General features: G+C 38.1%; 1 protein-coding gene across 2 annotated transcripts in view; it reads right to left on the reverse strand.

Moving 5' to 3' along the window:
• The window catches only part of rsrc1 (arginine/serine-rich coiled-coil 1), a 163,322-nt gene that overhangs the window by 55,771 nt on the left and 88,777 nt on the right, over positions 1–18,774 (reverse strand). For both annotated transcript variants that reach the window (XM_067365372.1, XM_067365371.1), the window contains one exon: positions 11,555–11,606. In XM_067365372.1, the coding sequence (XP_067221473.1) occupies positions 11,555–11,606 (52 nt within the window). The remainder of the gene's footprint in view (positions 1–11,554; positions 11,607–18,774) is intronic.

Below are 18,774 nucleotides of genomic sequence, written 5' to 3' on the forward strand. Positions count from 1 at the left end.
ATGCTTATCAATTAGTCTTAAAGACTGATGAAACTTTCCAAGATTCCTAAGATTTTGTGAACTTTGGACCTTGTGCACAGAATATACAAACATATTAGTCATAATGATTCACAGGCAACATATATGTCAGACTGTATTAGTTAAACAATACAATGCATCCACATTTTTTTCATAATGTTTGGACAGAAAATTTGGGGTAAATTTGGGGAAGATCTGATGAATGACCTATGCCGGGTTCAGATTACAGGATGTTTTTGTTAGTTATGATAGTCACTGTGTCAGATTATACGATTTTGACTCCTAAAATCTTGTCATGTTGTGGAAAAGAAACATGTCATACTACACGTTGCTACCTGACCATTCATCGATTGCCGTCTTTAACCATGTGCTTGCTGTCATCGAGAAGGTGGGACTAGAAGGTGCTGTGAGCATAAACAAACAATGGCCTGTTTTGCTCTGTCTTGTCGTCCGAAAAGCCCATCATGGATGACCGAAAACAAAATTAAACATGCTAGTCATGCTAGGCTATCATGTAGTCTGAACCGGGCACTTTTGAGAAAGTATGGAAGTTTACACATGCAAATAAATCAGATACAATTCAAATTGAAACATTTTATAATTATTTCTCCCTTTATACTTAAACTTACTTGAAACACATTTAATAACAACCTTACTAACACTTTAAGTAACAGTCAAAGCAGAATGAAACGGTAATATTAAATGTAAATGAGTTAAAATTGATTTCAGTAAACAAAGTATCTCATTAATATCTCAAATTTATAAAAAAAAAAAAAAAGTTCCTAGGGCTCCTCTTCCAGACCACGGTTTATGAATTTTCTCGTTTACTGATTTGTGATCAGATGCAGAATTATTATGGCTTGGCTTTACACGTTCAAGTGACCCAAATCTAGGAGTTTTCCCATCCGCTGCATTGTGATCAGATACAGAATTATTATGGCTTGGCAGAGGCCTCGTTCCCGTACAAGAATCAGGGTGTCACAGCGGTGGTGGAATAGTACAATGGAGTTGAGGACTAAAGATGATCTCCTGCTATCAGAGGATCTTAAAAATAAGCGATTACACCAAAAAATCAGGTGCAGCCCTTACTAAAGATGTCTGTGGATAGAAGATAAAGCACAGCAAAGGAGAGCAAGGCAACCAAGAAAATGAGGGGATCCAGGGACGGGTTACAGATTACTTACACAATCATAAATAGTTTCTCCTCCGCGTATTCAATAATGGCCTTCTCTCTCTATTCAGCAATCTGTTTTGGGCGGCCAAAGGAAGCTAATACAGTTTTATCAAAGCTGGGTATTGGCAGACAGGGCCAAGAGTTGATGTTTACAAGGCGAGGGCAAGCAGACGAGGTGAGAGAGAAAAGGAAGGCGCTGAAATCCAGTGGTAATTCCTCTCAGGCTGTAATCCAGGAGGATTACGGCTGCATGTGTATAGAGATTATATATTTATAGTTAAGATGCTCATCCGCGGTTTGCAGAGTGAATGGAGGAAAAGCTGGAAGTATTACAAGAGATGTATCAGGCCTACAGGAATTGGGTTCCAGTCTCACTCATTAACTCCTCTATTACTTTGTGTCTCTGAGCAAAATGAATGGCAAGATTAAGAATTATAGTTCAGTGTTACAAATAAGATGTTATCCGTTCAACTTGATTCTCAAGGATTTGCAATTGCACGAGCCAAGTATTTGGTGCATTCTCTGAATAAGTTTCTAAGTGACATTCTGGTGCTCTGTTGTTTGAGAGACATCCTTCAATCAGTTACGCTGCCTTTAGCACTGTCCAGATCTTCTAAATGCTAAGAATCTCTATCTTAGTTTCCAACAAACTCACACGCTCATTGCAGGCATACAGTACAACACATATGCGATACAGATGGAGTGTAGATGGCGTTCCTGTACAGAGAGAGAATACCTGAAGAACGCAAATACACAAGCAGGGGGAAAAAATTATACTAACATTAATTCTCCCGGCGTGTTTTCTGCAGGAGATGAAAGAGCTCTGGTGTAATTTCTGCTATTTATTTATCTTAAACGAGGGAATCTGGTGGATACTTATCCAAGGCCCTGATTGCTGCTGGGCTAATTAGATTGAAATATGCAACTACAGAAAAAAAAATTGAGAATTAATTAAATGTTTATTTCTCTTCAACCCCACCCTTTAAGCACGGGAGGCTAGGTCTTAAAAGGAGCTTGACAGATGAGAGAGAGAAAATAAGAAATATGGAAGGAAAAAAGCATGAAGCCGCCAGTCAAAAAGACAAAAACATATCTACGCCATCTGTTCTTAAAAACCCAAAACTCGATACGAACAGAGACAGCCGTCCAGGAATTCAAATGACTCCAGCAACCACTTACGACCATAACACTGGCTCTGTCGTGGGCCCTGTCAAGTTTAGTGCCCAAACGCGCTCTCTCTCTTTCGTCCCCCCGCTCGCTCTCTCCCGGCTGCCGCTGGTGGACGGACGGACGGCTCACATCATTATGAAAATGTTGTTTGGGGCAGCCAAGTTGAAGGGGTGGGGCGGCTTCCTCATTAATCAGCATGTCTAATAAATCCTCGTGCCTCTTTTCTGACAGAGCATTAGTCACCGAAAAGCGCTCGCTAAGAGACAGAGAAGAATGGGCCGCCTGTGGGACAGGGTCAATCAGAAACTCATCAAATGCGTCATTTCGTCTCTCCATTTAGACAAACAGCACTTGTTTATGGGAAAGATATCAGGTGTTCTGGAATAAGGAGCAGCGCTGAAACGGCACATCCATTAATCAGGGCTTGATTATACACGACGAGGAAGGTTGTTTATCCTAATTTCATTCATTGCGATCAACAAAGAAAATACAAGAGTATACAGCCATTAGTGGCAGCCACGGATGGCACAATCATTTTCTCGTATTAAATAAAGCGATGATGAATGAGCCAATAAAAACTAAAACAAAGAGGTTTTTATTACTTCAATTTAAACTCTCCCCTTCAATCTTGCTGTAAATAATGGTGTGGGTGTGAAAGTGTCTTTAAAAACGTTTACTAAGCGCCGATAGAGAGAGAATGAGATAATGCATACAAGACCCTGGCGAAGTCGAAGCTGTTTTTCACTCCTGCCTCGCGTCGCGATCAAACTTCCTGTGCTGATGTTTTAAACTCGAATCAGTGGGTGAGCTAGTTAGGGCTGTCAGCGAAATTGTCAACAGCAATCTTAAAGGACAGGACTATGACTTTTTGATCATTCACGACTTGCCATCAAAAATGCCTTAATGTCCTGCCCACCATTAGAACGGCCGGCCTCTGTAGTCGCACTGCTCTGTGCCTGCTTAATGAAAAACATATTTGCTTAATGGGTAGAGATGTGCCCCTGCGTTAAAATGGCCAGAGTTATACCAGAACATGAAAAGATTTGAACCTAACTGCTTAACAGCGAAATGTTAACAAAAGTGTGTGTTTGTGTGTGTGTGTGTGTGTGTGTGTGTGTGTGTGTGTGTGTGTGTGTGTGTGTGTGTGTGTGTGTGTGTGTGTGTGTGTGTGTGTGTGTGTGTGTGTGTGTGTGTGTGTGTGAGAGAGAGAGATTGGACCAATAGATAAAGTAGTGTAAAATGGTTTAAGAAAGAACATCCATCTATTCTACCAATGTAGGTCGCCCAAAATAGACAGCACATGAAAAGCTGAAATTGCCTACAAAACCAGTTTAATTCATTAATAGGAACATCAATATAGTGCTGCATTGAAAGCACTGGAAATATTGTTTACTTTTAATTTCAAATTGCAGGTGCGATTATAAAATTAGCAGTCACCACAAACCCATTTACTGTATCTTATCTAATTAAAGCAACAGTTATAAATGATGTCATGGGAATCAGGATTGCACATTCTTACTGTGTTCCACCAGCTCACAGCAACCTACAAACCCCAGCAGGCGGGCCAAGCTAATTAAATTACTTTGCAAAGTTTACTTAACAGTAAATGGTTAGTAAAATTTAAGGTGATTGCAAATTTTCTTTCATTCCACTTCAGTCACAGGCCTGTTTGAAACTCGTCTGCAAATAATTAGCGCATACATTTGCATCAAAATCATTTATACCATATGTTGCAGAAATTATGGAAAACAGCATGATTAAAATATTCTCTTTTTTCTGTTATGGTAATTTGTAAATATAGTGACTGAGGAAGGAGGCAGAGGGACTGAGAGAGAGAGAGAGAGAGAGAGAGAGAGAGACACAGAGATCACCTTGTGGTTTTACCCACGAGAGAGAGAGAGAGAGAGAGAGAGAGGAGGGGAGAAAAGAAATGATTCCATTTGGATTTGAACATACAAGGTTTCGTTTCAAGAGCTCACCAGATGCTGTTTGAAATCTGCCAACAGTTAAAAGAAACAGCTCTCCTCTCGAACCCGCAAACAGCATCAGCTAAACACTTAACGTTTCTCCAGCACACACCTGACTCGGGTAATTATTCTGAGCTTTAACTCCAAACACTTCCATAGTATGGAAGAGTTAAGGTGGCATCTCTAAGCAGTGTAAGGTCATTTACATACACATACATTTTCTGAGACTTGTGTGATTTAACAGCATGCACACACAGTGCAGTAAACTAAGGTGCTCACATTAGAAAAGCCTATACATGATAACTACTTAAACCAGAGCAGGCTCGAAGAAAACAATATAAACTGTCATTTTATAAACCCTCCGCCCCATAATTTAAACATTGTATATAAATCAGAATAAATTACAGTACTATAACTTCACTCTTGTGGTTTATTTTTTGAGGCCTGTGTCTGGAAATCTGTCAGCTTGCCTCATTATGAAAGCTAAGTGACTTTGACATGCGGTACAAGCGTATTCCTGTATTTTGGGTGAATAGAAGACTCTTGGATTATGACTGTGAACGGTGAGGTAATAGCAAATAAACCCCCTGAACAATAACTACAGCTTTTATTGTCGTTTTACTGACCCATACGTTTTTTTTGTTTTTTTTTACACTTTTACATGAACTGCTCTACTAATGTCACTAACATACATATGCATGTCAGCACTGAACCTCTGAAATGCAAGTCGTCACTGTCACTCATTTAACAAAAGAGCTGTTTTTCCACTTTCTATTTCCCAAAAGCATTTCAGAGGAAATAAAAGAGGTGACAGCCTTCTGAAAGGAGCAGCAAATGATTTTCATGTAGGAATACACAGCGTAATGCATATTGTTTTTGCGTGCTGGAGAACACTTCCACCCCACATGTTCTCCTGAGATTGAGTGGGTGGCCACTGAGAAAGACAATGTGAAATAAAGCAGATAATGAGACAAACAGCATTTCACTGGAGTGCTGCTGGAATGAAGCTGTGCAATAATGAAATATCTGAACATGTCTTTCATCACTCTCTCCTCTCTCTGTTCACACAAAGACAGACTCTGACCCGGGCTTTCCATGTTAGCCTATTAGTTCCAGTTCAGGTATGTGTGTGTGTGTGCGAGGGACGGGAAATGTGACACCCTCTATGTATGTGGTCTGCTGGCCTCACATCTGTTGCAGCAGTCTGGGCAGTTAATGCTGCTTTTTTACGGCAAAAATCAGTCAGCTTGCATTTTGTATAAGCTGCCCAACGCGCTCATGTTCTGTTCTCTCTCACCGGGGGCTGGAGAATAACACTCAGAAACTCAGCAGAGGACGAACAAAACAAGCGTGACAGTCTCTAATTAGCTGTGACTGAAGGGGTTTATTTAAAGAACACAAATGGAGGACGGTGCTTAAGTTTTGATGCACTTTGACCTTTTGGTTCTTTAATGTCGGAAGATGTGGAGAATGTGGCAGATGTGTCGGAAACAGAGCTCAAATTTGTTTACAGATAAATAATTACGATTTTTTTTTTTTTTTGGGGGGGGGGGGGGGGGGGGTGGCCTCACCAAGGATGCATTAACAATCAAAAATACAGCAAAAACAGTAATACTGCAAAAAAAATTATTAACTTAAAAGAGCTGTTTTCTATTTGAATATATTTTAAAATGTAATTTATTCCTGTGATGGAAAACTGCATTTTCTTTCATATTCAGTGTCACGTGATGCTTTAGAAATCACTCTAATATGCTGATTTGCTGCTCATGCTTATTATTAGTGCTGAATTATTAATAATGGTTCTTCTGATTATTACTGTTGCAAACAATTTTGCCGCTTAATATTTTACTCATTTTTGCAGGATTGTTTGATAAATAAGAAGAAATCTATTGTAACATTATACGTGTCTTCACTGTCACTTTTGATCAATTGATTGCTGAACATAAACAGTTTTCAACACAGATAATGAGAAGAAATCTTTCTTTTGACTGGTAGTGTATGTGTTTTTATGACACAAAATAAAAAAAATAAATCACCTGGCTCCTTCAGAAAACCCCCACACAGGACTCAGCCTCTGTCTAAGTGTATATCTATCTACATTATCATTTGCAGCCAAACAAACTGCCAGTTATTAAGCCTAGAATATTTGTACACACATTAGTGAATGTGGTTTTTAGGTAGGACGAGTAGGGAGCGAGCCTTAAACGCATGGCTACAATGATCCGGGCGCTTAGAGAGGGCTGCCCGCGGGGGGTCAGGGCCCCTGGAGGGTGAGGGACCCGCGTAAGACAGAGAAGGGACCTCATTACAGGTCTGCCGGGGCCCCTCCACTATTGAGTGTGAGCAGCTTACGTTGGGATGATCTGTTTCACACACACTCGCAGAGTCCATCAACACACACACTCCCACACATGGACAGGAGGAGGGGGCAGCTTAGAGCGCTGGGGCAGGATTTAGAGATCTCAGGAGACCTCGGTGAAAAAGGAAAGCGAGGGAATAGAGAGAAAAAGCTGGAAAGAAGCGATTGGCGGGGGTACAGAGGAACAGAGGGCTTAAAGCATGGCAGGGCTCTCAGTTAGACGACATTACCATTCCAAAACCACCAACATCTGCTCTATCACAGACACAGAGCGTGAGAGAGAGAGAGAGAGAGAGAGAGAGAGAGAGAGAGAGAGAGAGAGATGGGGGTGGAGGTCAGTGGTCCTCGCTTGTTTATCATCACTAAACAATATAAGCTGATATGCTTCATTTTACAACATTACATTTGACGAAGAATGAACAGGCGGATCTATGCCTAGAAACACAGTGGGGCATGAAGTCATAACTGTGACATCACATTTACAAGCTTCTGAGTTATCAATCACACACACACTGACCTGATCTCACACATGCACCGTTTAAACAAACATTCCCAGTTACATTGTTACACAAACAAAGAGAAATCCAAAAAGAACATTTCATTAAAGAATATGATAAATATTGAGAGAGAAAAAAAAACATCAGAAAATTCTGCAAATTATCCCTTGGTAAATATATACCTGAGACAAAGTCAAGACTGGCCAGGTGTGAACCAGCTGAAGTCCTCTAGGACAATGGTTCTCATCCGGGGGACGGGGCCTACTAGGGGGCCTCAGCAAACTTCAAAGGGGCCACAGGATGATTTTTTAAATTAATATATTATTATTAATATAATTAATATTAATAGTATTAATATGTTCAATCTAACTTCATTAAAATGCTAAAACAAATATACAATTAAGTAAATTGACATCATTATTTTTTCCCCCTCAACGCCTATTGTTTACATACAATTCGTGAAACTTCTGGAATTACAAAATTAATTGTGGTTATTTAATTTAGCAAGATCAACATTTCCAGTCTCTGCACTCTAAAAAATGCTGGGTTGTTTCAACCCTAATTGAGGTCAAATATGGACAAGGCCAACCATTGGGGTAAAAATTTGGGTTGAAACAACCCAGCATTTTTAGAGTGTGTTAATAATATATTGTAATACTGGCCAACTCAATATTCAAAGGTCCCCTGTATAAATATGATATTAACAGAACTGTAAATGTCTATATATCCAGGCAATGAAGAAAGGGTAGAGAATATTTTCTGTTCATTTAAAAAAAAAAAAAAAATGAAATGATTTCTAAGTTATAAATCAATGCTCCAAGTGGTGTGAAAAAACAAAAAAACTCAGTACTTGCAATAAGAGACTGCATGCCGAGATACAAGTAATCTCTCTTTTTTTTAAAAATAAAGATTGCTGATTGCATATAATCCCTTTTTTGGATACATACATTAATTACAAGTATTACATATCTAGGTAATGACACATTATTAAGAATCAAGAAGAATAAGGAAAGTAAAGCTATTCAGCTATTATTTTGTCTTGTACTTTGTACATAAATGTTATGTGAAAATGCTTATTCATGGCAAAATACAATAAAATAGAAAAACATGCAATTTTTGTGAATGTCTTTGTAACATTTTGTAGATTCTCCAAGGTGTATGTAAACTTATGACCAAAACTGTATAATATTACATGATTATTTGATCAATTGCTACTCAACTATTGATCCTTATAAGAAGAGTTTGAGTTTGCAAATGTCAGAGCATGTTTGCTGTCTGCATGAATATTCCTGACAGAACTCAGATGTCTATGAACAATGCTGAATGAGTAATGCATTTGAATATTTATGTTAACTTCATCACTCAAAATGGATTCATTATGCTGCAAAAAACTTGCATTTGTGTAAATGTGTATTTCAGTCTTTTTTTTTTTTCTTTCTTTCTTTTTTTTTTTTAAAAGGATAAGCAAAAATGATTTTCTGACATGCTGCCGATATTCCGATTTGTGTAAGTTTATTGGTTTAATAATGTTGCAAAACACAAAAGAGGTCATATTTGGGCTGACCAGAGTCCAATAAATAACAATAACTCACGTGCTCTGCGCAAATCACAAGAAATGAACACATGCTGGAGAGAACTAGTGTCTGTCAGCATATTTTCCATTCACTCTCTCCATTGAGTTTCACATGCTCTCTGCTCTTTTATTTGTATTTATCAGTGCTGGTGTCAGGACTACTGCTTCCACATCTTTCTGTCTGTCACAAGTACTTTGCTTAAAAATGTTGGGTCCTGTTTTCTCGTTTAACTTCAAATTTCCTTGTATTCAGTTTTTGTCATGAGTTTTCAGTTGTCTATTCCTACTAGCAGCAGTGTGTGTGTGTGTGTGTGTCTTTGTCAGGACTGATGGGTGAGTGGTTGCTAGATGATGTATGGCATGCAGTCCCTTTAATATGTTTCCTGTACGACTGACAGCTGGGTCACTGCATGTACACACACACACACACATACACATACACAGAACACTTTAAAAAGTAATAGCACACTGTCACATCTGCTGCATAATCAAAGCCCACAAAAGGGGGCATACAGGGCTCAAATGATGAAACAGAACTTTGTCCTTTATTGGACATGTTGAGAGTTCTGGACTGGAAGACACACCTGCATGCTGTTGAAATAGTTTAGGATTCCTTTTATCATAAAACGTATTTCAATTTAGCTGAGTCATGATTATTTCCCAGCCTCTCTGTGATATTAAGGGGGCTGTGGGTTTGCCTCGGTGTTTTGAAGACTTCTGTGTGAACGGCCTCTTCACATACAGTATGAAAATTGCAACAGCAACAGGTCTGTTGGGTCTATCCTTCTTCCTCATTACCTCATTGTGATCAAGCTTGTGACATTTCTGCTTATATTTTTCTCTCACCCTTGACAAGATCTGGGGCCAACTGTACAACTTGTAGGGTAGTTGTAGGGTAAATGAGCACAGTAACAGTTTACACCCTTCCACATACTTGAGCGTTGCACCATTAAATCTCGCTGAAATGTAACCCTATGTATGAACTAAATATTTACTGAAGCCTCCAACCAGGAAAAATGATTGATATAAAATAGCAGAAGACTGGATTATATCAATGAGCGCATGTTTTACACATTTCAGTCTTTTCTCAAAGGCCCTCATATGTAAAGATATTTCTGGTACTTCTGTCGTAATGACAAAGCTGCTTGTTTTCAACCGTTTGTTTTGTTTACACAAACTAGGAGTGGCAATATAATTACAATTAAAATAATTATATTGCGCTCTATACGTTTTAAGAACTCTTTATAAGCAATAAATAAGATGACTTTGAGTCATTCGTAATCCGCTTGGTAAGTCGCGAAGTGAGTTATGATGGGTCCAAGCCTCCACTCATTTCAAGTGAGAATACTGTCACAACAGCACTATTTATTCATAGTGCACATTTAAGCTAAGCTTTTACAAATTCACAGTGTACACTACACATCATCCCAGACACTAATACTTTACAAATTCAGAAAAGATTAATCAACATATGGCCAACTGAGATCTCGGTATGTTAAGATCATGATTTTTCAGTAGCTTATTACATCAGTCTACATTTGCACCATTAGTTGTTTGCTTTTGGCATCTTATAGAACGTTTGGACCCGGAAAGGTTGACAAGTGACATCAGACTTTACAGATTACGATCCCATCTAACTGAATGTGAAAAAAAAAAAAAAAAAATGCTTTCAATAACATATTTCAATCATATATCTGCAATAAAAAACAAAAAAACAAACAAAAAAAAAACAACAGTTTAAACTATCATAAAAACTAAGCAATGGCTAAATGTGAATAGCTCTTTTATTCGGAAGGTGGGACTTCTTTTGCTAGAGCCGCCTTACTGGGACTGTCACTTCCTCCCATTTACTGTAATACGAGGGGCCTGTCTTTGCTATATACTGTCTCTGGTCAGTGCATAGAGCCAATGGTAAAAAGAAACTTGTGAACTTTGGCACACATTTAAAAGATAATGTCAACGTAAAACATGGTTAAATGTCGGGCTTCACTAAGGTTTCTGCTTATAACTCTTGAATCGTGTGGTCTAGAAATGTAATTCTCTGAATTGCTGGGCTCATGTAGAGTCAAATTGAATGGTTTTAATTTTTGCTGACTAGAATTCATGCCATTTTGAATTTCATGGAAAAAACCCAAACTCGTATAAAAGCATTCTTTGTATAATAATATAATATAATATAATATAATATAATATAATATAATATAATATAATATAATATAATATAATATAATATAATATAATATAATATAATATAATATAATATAATATAATATAATATAATATAATAATATAATATCATTTAATATAAAACTGTTTTGGCATACTGTTTACAGTATGTACTTTGGGGCAGTTGTGGACTTGTGTGCTTGCCCAGCACTCCCTGGGCGCCGCAGCAAAGACGGCTGCCCAATGCTCCGGGTGTGTGTTCACGGTGTGTGTATACTGACTACTCTTGTCCAAAACATACTGTATGTGAAGAACAAGAAATGTTTCAAATTGTACTGTTATCAAGGTTGTGTGTTTAATTCAGAGAGTGTCATGTCATGTCTAATCAAATAATTAGTTGTTCAAAACATGGCGCTTCCGGTTCACTCACACTAGAAATGGAAGTTCGGGTCAAACGCATTGAATTGTGGGATACAAGACCCATTACAGTGTGCTCAGCCGCATACTGCACATTTTAACAAATGTAGTACGTAATTCAGATGATGACAGACCGCAGAAAACAATTTTGCATTGATGAGCAGAGAATTAAAGATAATGGAAATATTAAGTAAAAGGACTAAAAACTCGTACCTGCAGCTTGGAGCACCAGCTGGAGTCGTGCTTTGGCCTGCTCTGTGGGTGTCTGGAAAGACAGAGGAAGTCATTATGAAATTGTCTTAATACTGGTTAAGGAGGAAATAAGATAATAAAACAACTCCAACCTTGAAAGTCAAACAGTACACAAAAACAATGAGCATTTTGAAAAAGCAGCTTCAGTTGGCAGGGGTTTAAAAAAAAGAATAATTTCCTCAACAAGATCACATCTTCAGTCATGTACAAATGACAATAAATCCCAGCAGATCGCGAGGGTGTGTGTGTGCGTGAGTGTGTAAACATGCGCACGAGGGCTAAACGTTGCGATTTCACAGTGGCAGTGGAAGAGGGCTCGGATATAATTCCAATATCTCCACTATTAGATTCCACCCTCTTAATTGTCAAGAAAGAAGAATGATGAGGCAAGGAAGTTATAAAGGGCTATAGATTGCTCTCTAACGCAGGAAAGCCTGGTGTGTGTTGGTGTTATGAAGGTGTGTAGGATTACAGAGAAATTAAATGCTAATAGGATGAAATTTAAATGTGGATCCTGCAAGGCTCACCGTAGCTCATCGGAGAATGTGGGTGTCGCTGACAGCAGTAACGCACATTATTCAGCATAAATTTGATTTATCAAACTGTAAAGGTGTCACTTTCTAAAAATGTCATTTGGGGTGATGACAGGGAAATATAATGACCCGCTTTAATGTAAAACTGTCACTCCACTGTGTCTTAGATGACAAACACATCAAGCTCTTCTTGGAAATCTGCTTGTTTTTGACACCTCGCCTTCGATAACTTTTAAAAAAACACGGGCTCCTCTCCTCTGTGGTATTTTGAGCATGCTCCTCTTATTCCCCCCCTTCTTTATATTGTTATCAGAAGCATATCAGACTGTTTCAGGGCATCAATCAAGCAGACAGAAATAAAGGAAGGATTATTGAATGTTCAGATAAACCCCCTCCTCTCCTATTCAAACCCATCTTCTATTCTCTCTGCCATTACAATAACATCCAGTCATGCCGCAATAACGAGGCGGAAGAACAGACGGATCACAAGACTTAAATGGAAGGATAATCGCTGGCAGGGCAATCATCTTAGTTACAGTTTATTATGAAATTTCTACCATTGCATTTGCATTTGTTTAAAGTGACCCTGAGGCAAGTGTCCGGTGATATTACACCACCAAGTGTTTAGACAAGAAAAAAAAAGGGGGGGAAGAAACGAGCATCAATATGAAGAAAAATATAATTAGTTTCTAAGGATGACAAATGGGTGGCGGATTAATAATTAGATAAGTTTGTCAAATTATGAGACAGGCCTCATTCTGGCAAACACTGAGCAATAAGAGAGAGAGAGCTGATAAAATCTGACACAGATATAATACAAATAAGCTACAAAACACTGTTTGACGCCCACATCTCTATTGGATTTGGAATACTATCCAATCTAGTTATAACCCACAATGCAGCATCCTAACTAACAGAACTGACCAGTTAATGACAGTACAATGCTGAAGCTCGTAATCCTGATTAAGACCAGCCTGCAGGACAAGTTAATGAAATTATGGAACAGAGGTAAAAAGGTACCATACTGCAGCGCTTCTTGAAAGAGTTATAGAAAAGCAGCCCTTAGAGTCTCAGGCCCTGTTTACATCTGATATAAGATGCGTTTTTTTTTTTTTTTTAGTCTTCAAACTAAACTTGGGTCTTCAGCCGAGAAAGTTTAAATCCCATCTGGCTAGCGCACTTCTCATAATTACACGTTGGGTCAGCAGGCGGACAGCAGGCAGTCTATTGTGGCTGTTCGAACGGATTCGATCACATGAGCGTTTACACCAAGAAAGCAATCTGTTCAAATGCGTTTTCTACTACTTCTGGAAGTGGGCGAAAGTGGACAAGCTCAAAACATTTTACACCCCATTTACACCTGTATTTAATGTCGTCCACTTGTGATCCGATCTTAATACCAGGTGGAAACATATTCTCTAAACATCAGCTAAAAATCTTTTTATTAGAGGCATTGTCCAACGGTCCAGCCAAAATAGAAGAGAGAATTTTCCAAAAAATGAAAATTCTGCCATAAATTACTTATCCTCTTTTCATTTAAAAGCTGTATTTCTTTCTTCTGCATTGTTGGATGAACCATCACATGACATAGAGTGTCACATGACCCTTCAGAAATCATTCTAATTTGCTGCCCATGAAACATTTGGGATATGTATTTTTATTCAGCAAAGATGCACTAAATTGATCAAAAGTTAAAGTAAAGACATTTATAATGTCAGAAAAAAAATCTATTTCAAATAAGTGCGGTTCTTTGAACTTTCTATTCAAAGAATCCTAAAAAAATTTTTTATCACAGTTTATACAAAAATAATAAGCAGCAAAAACATGTTCCTACACTGATAATAACTATTATTAATAATTGAGCACCAAATTTTTTAAGGATCATGTGACACTGAAGACTGGAGTACTCTGACTGGTAATGCACACAGTTTGAATTAAAATAAATCAACCAACTCAGGACAATATTGATAAAGTCAATGGTATTGGCTGATATTACAGTCACTAACACATTATGGAGCCGCTCTCATAAGGGCACTCCGAGAGCAACAGGGTTTTTCTGATGCTAAAACTTAAAAAAATGTAGTTAAATCAGGATTCATCCAGCTTTTCACAAACAAAACATACTTGAGCTCCAAGCTAGCTTGTTCAGCAGAGAAATGAGAGTCCAGGCTTCATGGGCTTTAGAGTCCCAGTGAGCGGTCCTGGAGCCGTCTCTATCTCCCCCTCACACACACACATTCACTCACACACACACAGCCGTCCCCGCATAAACACTGAGCCAAACCAATTATCTCAATTACCGCACCCGCAGCTTCACATTCACACAGCTCAGCGGCCTCTGCTTCGCTCGTTGTCTTTCTACTGTCTAGACCTAGATTTCTCCTCTGTCTATCCAGACCTGGATAGTAGGAAAAAAGCACAAATTGTAAGGAATACTCACACTTCAGTAGTGTTGTTTAGACATTAGCAGCATGACATTTTTGTTTTACTCCTTTTTGTTTTTCGAAGGGCATGGGTTGGAGAATCTTAATTTGCTGCACAAGTCTTGCAACCCTGAACCCTGAGTACAGATATTTGCATTTGGTTCCCTGTTTTAATCTCCACAAAATTTCGAACAGTCAACAGATATAACAAGAAGCAATCGGTCTCCAAAACACTTCTGTTTCCTTGACAGGGTTCCTACTTCCAACACATTTTCCATGTCAAATTTCCATTCTTAAATTTCCAAACCTAGACCATATTTAACATTAACGGTTCATACATCATTATTTTAAGCATTACATTTAGTATATAGTACAGTCATCTGTAAATATTTTTTCTTAGGGTTTCCTCAAAGCACTTTTCTTCTTGAGTGATAACCAAACAGTAAAGTACAGTCTGATTTAGATGATCGTTTCCTCCTTTATCCGGTCTGGTGGCACATGAACATTCGATTAGTGAAGTTCAAAAAACTTATGGTAAAAAACTAAGAAAATGTGTGCCCTGAATTTATTCAATTGTGTTCGACAGCCACTAAAGGATCACTTACCTTTTGCCATGAAAACACACTGCTTGTATGATAAATATATAAAAAAAAAAAAAATGAATAGGGGCAATAGTCTGGAAACACAAATATTTTCCCATACTCTGTTTTCTTTTTTCAATACTTATCCAGACCTGGAAATTACTCAAATCAAATTCCATTCTTTTCCAAACTGCGTAGGAACCCTGCCTTGAGTAAAAAATATAAACAAACTGAGTAACACCACATATATTGGATCATCACTGTAACAGATTACTCTCCTAAACAACACTGTACAGTAAAAACATTTTTTTTTTTTTTTACATCCTCATTTACAATCAAGGAGGCACGGATGAAAACAAGCCATGAAAGTTACCTTTTTAAACAAAAAGAAGCACACTGCTGTGTGAACCCATACATACACACACTACTGTTTGGATCAAAAGTTAATCAAAAGTGACAGTCAAAGGCTTACCAAAAAAAAAAAAAAAAATCAGATTTTTTTTTTTTTTTTTTTACTTTCTATTCTTCAAAGATGATGGTGGAAAAAAATGTATCACAGTTTTCACAAAAACATGAAGCAGCACAACTGTTTTGAACATTGATAATAATAATAAATGTTTCTTGAGCAGAAAATCAGCATGATTTCTGAAGGATCATGTGACACTGAAGACTAGAGTAATGATGTTGAAAATTCAGCTTTGCATCACAGGAATAAATTGCATTTTAAAATATATTCACAAAGAAAAAAATCATAATAATATTTCACAATATTACTGTTTTTTACAGTATTTTTCTTAAATAAATTTAGCCTTGGTGAGCAGAAGAGACTTCTTTATATATAAAAAAAAAAAAAAAAAAAAAAAACCACATCTTACCGACCCCAAACTTCTGAACGGCAATATATATCTTGTATATATAAACACTTTATTCCATTACTCATTACTGTACTCATCTCATCTGACTTCATCCTCATTTATAGTCATTTTTCATTTGTTATTTCCAACCTCTGCCCCATTCCTTAACCCAAAAATAAATAAATAAATAAAGACTGCAGCATTACGTTACAGGATCCCCCTAGAAAATGCAATATTCCGTTTTTAATATCCAGGTCTATAAGATCAGGGTAGAGATGGGCTCCAGTGCAATATGTTTATTTATATATTTATAACAAATACTGCATATCAGGAGTTCTGGGCCGGGCGTCTATAAAATATAATGTTGTGTATGGATATCTTTTTTAAATATAATCTCAATATGAAATCGGAGGCCTTTTTACAATGTGCCATACTTCAGGACGGCGCTAACAGCATTTAGGAAAGCAGAGGCTGTTCATCTTTGTGTCTACAGTAGGCACTGCCGCTGCATAATAATAAGCTTTCCTGCCCCAAAATGTTATTTAGCTGCCTGACGCTCATTTCTCAAACTTCACCACTTTTACAATTTTCCCAAACTTTTATTTCCTTGATTATTGCCAACAAGATTTCATTACGTATTTAGAATGTAAACAAGCGTGAGTGATGACAGAGGTTTAACCGCGCCGGTCCTCGGCGGTCCTCACACACAATTCCTCCCCCCCCCCGCCATCCCCAGTCCAACACAAACACGCACACACACACACACAAAAATGAGTCAGGCCAAAATGGAAGGCAATTGTATTAATAGACTTTTTTGACATGCACGTGTGTGTGTATTAGTACACGTGCGTGTGTGTGTGTGTGTGTTACAGCCAGAGGAGGCCGGGCGTTGGGCTCGCACTCAACTCACATAAATCATGTTGAAGAAAAATGAACAAATGTGGCGGCTAACTCATCTCCTCACCATCCGGAGAAAATGAAATTCACTGGAATACCTATCAAAACTGCAATCATCAGGAGATAAAATCGCCTTTGCTCTATCTGCACTTTCCGATTTAATTTCCTTTATGCCCTTGACATTCAGAGATACCATTTAGATAATATGTATACAGTAAGGGACCAGTTCGCCCGCCATGATGCATATATATACGGAGACCTCACACTAAATCCAACACCATCATTTGGAAATGGATATGCAATATTTCTTTGTTGTTGTTTGTGTTATTCTTCGTCTGCGCACTCATGTCGAGAGATCTATGCAAAGAGCAAAGAATCTTAACAGGGAAAGAGATAAAGCAGCGGGATATGAAAGCTGCGCTCGTCCCCTCTATCAGTATGACATGCAATTATGTTTGGGCAGGCGTCAGGTTAAAGGTCAGCCTGATGACTCCATCATTTAGCAAAGCAGCTTATTTCACAAATGGAGGTAGACGGAGGCCTGTGGCAGACTCCCAGACACCTCCAATCTGATGAAATCATTAGTGTAATAAGCATGTAAATCTGCTTGCAAATTATACTCGCGCAGCTCCTCGGCTTTCATTTAGCTGACACTTGGTGAGGTGTTGTCAGATCACCTCTTTATCCCACAATCAAATTACTGGCAAACACGGGAGCAAGGGAGTGAGACGGGGGCCACGGATACGAATGGGTGCTGAAGGCCGTGCCTGGACGCTGCCGGCTTTCTGACACTCTATTGATTTCTGAAGCCCTGATCTTCCCTCATTCAGTTAGAGAGAGACAGGTGCTTTTGATGATGTTATGGGATAAATCTATTATTAAGCACCAGAAGATCTGGCAGAGCCAAAACAGAGTCGTTTCTCGCAATCGCTTGTCCTAATATGAAGCATAAATTATTCATTAAATATAAACAAGGCCTCAAAAGCAAAAACCCATGGGGAAAATTGTTTTTAAATATAATTTCTTCATTTTTAAAGCTGATGGACATGAGATTACGGAAGTTAAGACTAGCACACTACCTACCATCGCAATAAATAGAGGGAGGCACGGTGGCTACTTCAATTAATGCAAAAAGAGTCGCTTTTTTATTGTCATTATTTAGCCGTGCATCTGTTCTAGCTAGATTCAGGTCTCTCTAAGAAAGAAAAATGGCAGAAGAGAGATAAAGAGTAACAAAAGAGCAATAAAAACACAGAAAAAACAAATAAACAGCCTCGGTTTTCCCACACAAAGCTAATAAGCAAAACCGTAAAAGTCCCACAAAGAAATAAGGTTAAATGATACCTGCCATCTAAACAGTGTTCCCTATTCAGCAAAATTAAGAAGATTTTCTTGAATATGTTGTAAAAATATACTTAAGTTTCAGTAAATGGATATTTTTGGAGCTAACGCTAGGGAACACAAGATTAGAAATAGCTATGAAAAGTTTTACAAAGTTGTCTCCATCTAGACTTTGTAAAGTTTGCCATCTTTTAACATTGGTACATCTGAAGCTTGTAAATGTGGGGCTGTTTATGGCTGATGTTTACTGGGTATATGCATATGCCTTTAGGGGAGGGCTGCAGGGGGGTGTATACTTACTGTTCGCTGGCACAAATCTTAATAAAATATTGCAGCACCTGGTGTCTGACGAGCTGGATGCAATCTAGCAGCTTTTATAAAGTCAACAATAAATTCTCAGGTACAATATTCACATATTCAAATTTTTCAGGAAACCTACAGCTGAACACGGGTAGACTCACACATCTGCATGTTTTACAAAACACAGCTTTCAAAATTTCTCGAAAAATTAACTCTCTCTAGTTGATTGAATTTGCCTACTACCAATGACAT

The sequence above is a fragment of the Chanodichthys erythropterus genome, chromosome 17 (assembly GCF_024489055.1).
Source record: "Chanodichthys erythropterus isolate Z2021 chromosome 17, ASM2448905v1, whole genome shotgun sequence".
In the NCBI taxonomy this organism is placed as follows: Eukaryota; Metazoa; Chordata; class Actinopteri; order Cypriniformes; family Xenocyprididae; genus Chanodichthys; species Chanodichthys erythropterus.